Source organism: Aplysia californica, unplaced genomic scaffold (assembly GCF_000002075.1).
Source record: "Aplysia californica isolate F4 #8 unplaced genomic scaffold, AplCal3.0 scaffold00001, whole genome shotgun sequence".
Classification (NCBI taxonomy): domain Eukaryota; kingdom Metazoa; phylum Mollusca; class Gastropoda; order Aplysiida; family Aplysiidae; genus Aplysia; species Aplysia californica.
In genome coordinates, this window is record NW_004797271.1 from 1,198,684 (window position 1) to 1,204,567 (window position 5,884).

General features: G+C 38.8%; 1 protein-coding gene across 1 annotated transcript in view; it reads right to left on the reverse strand.

The window, feature by feature from the left end:
• Window positions 1–1,468: 1,468 nt before the first annotated feature.
• The window catches only part of LOC101857372 (kynurenine--oxoglutarate transaminase 3), a gene marked incomplete in the record, with an annotated part of 32,775 nt that continues 28,359 nt past the window's right edge, over window positions 1,469–5,884 (reverse strand). Inside the window, 1 exon segment of the mRNA XM_035968560.1 lies at window positions 1,469–4,405. Coding sequence (XP_035824453.1) covers window positions 4,352–4,405 — 54 coding nt within the window.

Genomic DNA, 5,884 nt, shown 5'->3' on the forward strand with positions numbered 1-5,884 from the left:
GAGAGAGAGAGAGAGAGAGAGAGAGAGAGAGAGAGAGAGAGAGATTAGGTTTAGTAATTAGGTTTAGTAAAGAGTTTCACGGCACTTGCAACACGGTAAGGTCCTATTATAAGTAGGGCCAACCGAAAATTACTGTGTAACAAGAGAGTAACAAACACAAAAATAAGAAGAGATAAGGGCGATAGAAGTTTGATAGGAAAGAAGGAGTATACCATACCACCCGCCAAACACTCATAGAGAGAGGGGCAGACAGACAGACAAACAGACCGAGTCAGAGATAGAGACAGACAGAAAGACAGATAAGTTAACAATAGGTGTTAATAACGCTAACCAAATGTAATCATTATACAGGACACCCCCCCCCCATACACTAGAGCTGTGCGAAGAATCTAGTCGGGAACCGATTCCCAAGACTAATGCTACGAAAGAAAAGTTCCGACTCCTTTTTACGTAAACCAGCCGTTACCTGTTACTTTAATCAGTAAAATCTTCTTTTTTTTTTTTTTATTGATGCTTCGTTGTGTTCCGAAATCAAGGTTTTCCTAAATCCTGAAGATGTTCGGAGCTACCAGGTAACCACAGGAAGAAATCCCATCATTGGAAAGTAAGTAATTGGGTTTGGAGTAGATTCCTACGATTCCTAGCTTTCAATAACCGGGAACCTCGCCGCCCAGCACTACCATACACACACACACACACACACACACACACACACACACACACATACCGCCCTCCCACCCCTTCACTTTTCTCATCACTACGCCTACGTCATAGATGTTAATGAACAGACATAGACTACACCTGTAGGGCTTATGATAAATACGCTACCCCCTCCCCCCACCACACCACACAAACTCCCTCTTACTCACACACAAATACACACTCTCTCTCTCCCTCTGACATTGTTGAAATAGCATGAGACGCACACATCCACATCGACATTAGCTGGAAGTGAGCTGCGCAAAACACTTTGGTTCGCATCGATAAAATCATGTCTTCTTTTTCTTCGGTTTTGTAAGAGTTTTACAGCACTTGCAACACAATAAGGTCATAAGTGCCGAAGATAAGAGGTGTTGCAAGAGAGTAATAAACAAAAAGGACGATAGATGTTCGATAGGAAAGAAGGAGCAAACCACACCAGAGCACCTGCCAACCACCCACGTAGCATGTAGTGCAGATTTTAAAAAGGACAGACAGACAGACCAGGAAATAACAGAAGGAAAGAATAGAAGTAGGACCTGCTACTACTACTGACATCCTTTAACCACCCACACAGGCACAAACAACAGAGGGAAAGAAAAGAAGTAACACCTCCCGTAGCGACAGCCTCCAACCACCCACACAGGCACAAACAAAAGAGTGAAAGAAAAGAAAAAGGACCTACCATGGTGACACCCTCCAACCACCCAAGAGGACCTGTACGCTACGGGGAGACAAGTCCACACAAAAGAGAGATTACTCTGTCACATCTTTGCAAACTTTTTTTTTATTCCGATACTGGCACCGAGTTTTGAACAACAAAACCAGGGAAGAGACAAAAAAGACATCACATTTGTCCAGAGATTGACACAAACATCCATCAACAACATGTAATTAACATTCATGGCACACTTTGCAACAATGGCACCGAGTCCAGCAACACAGTAATAAAATGTTGTCACGGCAACCCTTGAATAAAGCAACACTGTAGGTAACGTTGTCACGGCAACCCTTGATTATGGTTATAGCAACAGTGTGTACATTGTCACGGCAACCCTTGATTATAACAACACAGTGTTTACGTTGTCACGGTAACCCTAGATAAAAGCAACACAGTATGTAATGTTGTCACGGTAACCCTTCCTTGATTATAGCTACACCGTATGCATTGTCATTGTGACAGTTAATTAAAGCAAAAACATGTATTTATGTTGTCACGGTAACCAATGCTTATATTTATAACAACTCAGTATTTACGTAGTCAAAGTAACCTTGATTATAGCAACATCCTTTTATGTTGTCACGGTAACCATTGATTATATTTATAACAACACAGTTCGTGCCTTGTCATGGTAACCATTGATTAGCTAATGATTTGACCCATGATCTGCATGATGTGGAGGTAGAGAAAAAAACCTCAATCAAAGCATGGTAAAAATTTATCTGTTGCAGCTATACATTTGTGCAAAAATACATTGTATTTTTCAGCAGGAAAAACTAAATATGTCGCTGTTAACCAAAGTGGAAAAAAATGTGTAAGTCCAAATATTGGAGATGAGCCATTTTGTCAAAAAACCCTTCACAATCACATGTTGCAAACTAACTGTTTATCACAATAACAAGTAACTACACCAGTACTAAAGAGCCACTGAATAACATAAGGTTGTGTCCCAAAAACTCTCCGATTGGCAATATTCAAATATTTACTGTATTACTTTGTTACCGATATATTCAAACAGTTCATGAAGGCAACAAGGCACATTTTAAAACAAAATATTTTCACTAAAACAGTGAAAATTTTATGTTAGATTCCTTTTAGAGGAAAAAGCTTGACATCTTAATTCTGGAGATAACACATTTTCTCATACACCCCGCCCCCCACCCCCAGAGGATACAGTAATATCATCAGTTTGCTATGGCAACAGGACACAAGGTATAATGGTCATGTCCATAAGATAACCCAATAATCCCTGACCCAGCACACTCACAACACCTGGGGATACTTGCCAGACTGACAGGCAGAGTCAAAAACCTTCTATCTGAAGAACAGTACCATATAAAGACATTGAAAATAGAACGCTCTGGCTCTGACAGTCAAAATGTTCTATCTGAAGCAGACAATATATTGGAGACAGAGCATTCTGTGGTATTGAACATAGAACAGTCCGACTCTGACAGACAAAATTTTCTGTACGACTGGTTCAGTTCAGTTTGAGAAAAGAGACACATATTATATTGATACAATAACAGTCTTCCAGTGCTGAGAAAAAGTAAAACCAGACAGAAACAACATGAGGGAAAGACAAAAAGTAAGACCTACCAACTACCTTTAGAATCTTCGAACCACTTAACAAAGACAGACATAAACAACAAAAGTGTAAGAAAAAAAAAAAGTAGGTAGGCCTACTACCAGTATCACCCTCCAACCGTACACACTGACAGAAACGACCAAGGGAGCAAAGAGAAGTAGGACCTACAACTGACATCCTTCAACTAACCACAGACAGAAATGACAGAGAGAGAGAAAGGAAGTATACCAGTGACACCCTCCAACCAACTGCCCAGCCTAATGTAATTCACACTTCCATCCCCAGATACATAACATTGCAACAAGGCGACAGCAACAAGATGACAACAAGGTGACATCAACTAGAAATTTCTCCAGCACAATTTCTGTATTCTTCATAACACATCTCTCAACTTACGTGGTCGCAACATGACATTCATATATGATCTGCTTGACAGACTTTTTGTTGTTCAGAATGAATAAATATAATGATGCTACCAAGAAAATAAAGGGAATAAACGGCTTATCCCTGATGACTGAAACGAAATGTAATACTACTAATACATACTGGGAACTATGAGTATCATATTCCACACTAGCCACAATTTGGTAAAGAGTGAAAAAGATGTTTGTCCATTCATGCAGGTCAGTCGGAGCCCAATTAGTAAGGTTGCCCCTGTAGGGGAAAACATTAATATTATATTTACATAAAAACTTGGAATTCAAAACACTTTTTTTTTCTCATTATAAGCATGCTTTGTTCACATACACAAAAAAATAAACTGCATAGAAACTGTTTGTCACAAACATTCTAGATTCATACAAAGAAAAACTGAATTGTAACTTCCTATAATAAATATGCTTGGTAAATACAAAGTGAAGAAAAACAGAATAATAAATTCCCTAAAAAAAAACATGGTGGGTTCATAAAACGCAAAACTGAACTGTATTTTTCAAAAAGTACAACACATTGTAAAGCAACCCTGGTTCACACATTTAAAAACTTCTGAATAATTTTTCTTCCAAGATCAAACAATGATTTCAGGCATCTCCCACTACAACAGTCGTTGCACTTAAAGCCCTGTAAAATCTGGTAACAAAATTGAGCATTTTTGTCCTACTTCAGATCTAATAGAACAATTTAAAACTTATAACAAAACATTTTGTTTGCATATTACGAACATGGGAGCAGTACAAGATCCACATGTACAGCTTCCTTATCGAAAAAAAACCCAAACAAACTTGTATATATAATATTTATATATTGCTCTCTCTATAAATAAGGAGTCAGTTGAAACAAGGTGAGATAATAAATATCAGGATGTCTGATAACACTCAACAAAAGATGACTGAATGACCTTGATGTCAACCTTTGAACCCTTGCAGGATTTTGCTCGCCTTCTCCAGAGTAGAGTCCTCCTGTGAGCGAAAAACAAATGTAAGACGTTTGATTTTGTTTTGTTTTGGTAAATGTTTTACAGCATTTGAAACAATAAGGTCATATAAGTGCGGAACATAAGAGGCGTTACAAGAGAGTACAAACACAAAAAAAGAAGGAGAAGAGATAAGGACAATAGATGTTTGATAGGAAAAAAGAAGTAAACCACACCAGAGCACTTGCAAACCACCCACACGCTCTATTTGAGAAGGAAAAGCAAACATGTCCATCAACATGAATATAATTTATCAACAGCCACTAACAGCTGGGGGGGGGAGTTAGAAAACAAATTAAAGCTAAAAAACACAAAAAAGACAGCTCCCCATCATAACCCCTCACCCGAAAAAACCCCCCAAAAAACAGAAGCAGGCAAACCAAACAACACAACCAACAAGCTTCAGAAAGAAAAAGAAAGATGAATTCAAAATCGACTGACAGCTTTAATTATATAGTCAATATGATAAAATGACGAAAGTCCTGCTCCACTTCCCAAGATCATCTTTCCATTTTATACTTTCTAAGAAGTTCACATAGAATAGCACAGGTGATTGAATTTAGTGTCACTACCATTGAGTCTGATAATTTATCGTGCCACTCCCGGTACATACAGAGTCCTGCATCGTGTGCTGACTGGAGGCACCAGTGGATTAAGCCAAATGAACAAAAAAACAAAAAACAAACAACCAACAAAAAAAAAACTAAAATCAAAACATGACAAATACAGGGGATAAAAAACCAAAAGAGTCACATTTTCGATGATTTTGAGCAATCCTAGTTTAATTAAAAGTTTCGAACCTACTACACTCTTGCAGAATTAAAATTCTAACTGTAGTGGCATGAAACCAACTGTGGAGTAAGAAACAAAATAACTGAAAGCGTATCCCTGCAGAATTTTTATCCCCCGTATAGTGTTCGCATAGGTTCCAAAAACATGCTAATGTATCTCATCGTGAGAGCTTACCTTTATAAAACAGAAGCGTATATAGTTCTCTACCATGTGTCTGTGCTCGCATAGGTTCCAAAAACACGCTACTGTATCTCATCGTGAGAGCTTACCTTTATAAAACAGAAGCGTATATAGTTCTCCACCATGTGTCTGTGCTCGTCACAGTAGAAGGCAGAAGGGGGGATAACTGTCAGTTTCTGGGGACGCAAGGAAGGAACACCGGTTTACTCCCCTCGCCAGATGGTACAATAAAAAAATTCTTTTGCTGGAGTAAGCAGAAGCACATCCATACACACAATAGCTGTCATTTTGTGTTAGGAAAAGTAAGACAAACAGACAGGAACAACAGAGGGAAAGAATAGAGTCAGAACAGTCATTGTTATGGAGTGTGTATTTCAACACAGATTGTGTAGAAGTAGTCCTCTCCTTTATGTTCTGAACAGTGTGGGGGGAGGGGGGTAGAGGGGGGTGAATTGCGGGGAGGGGACAGACAAAAATAGCAAGAGAGACAGAG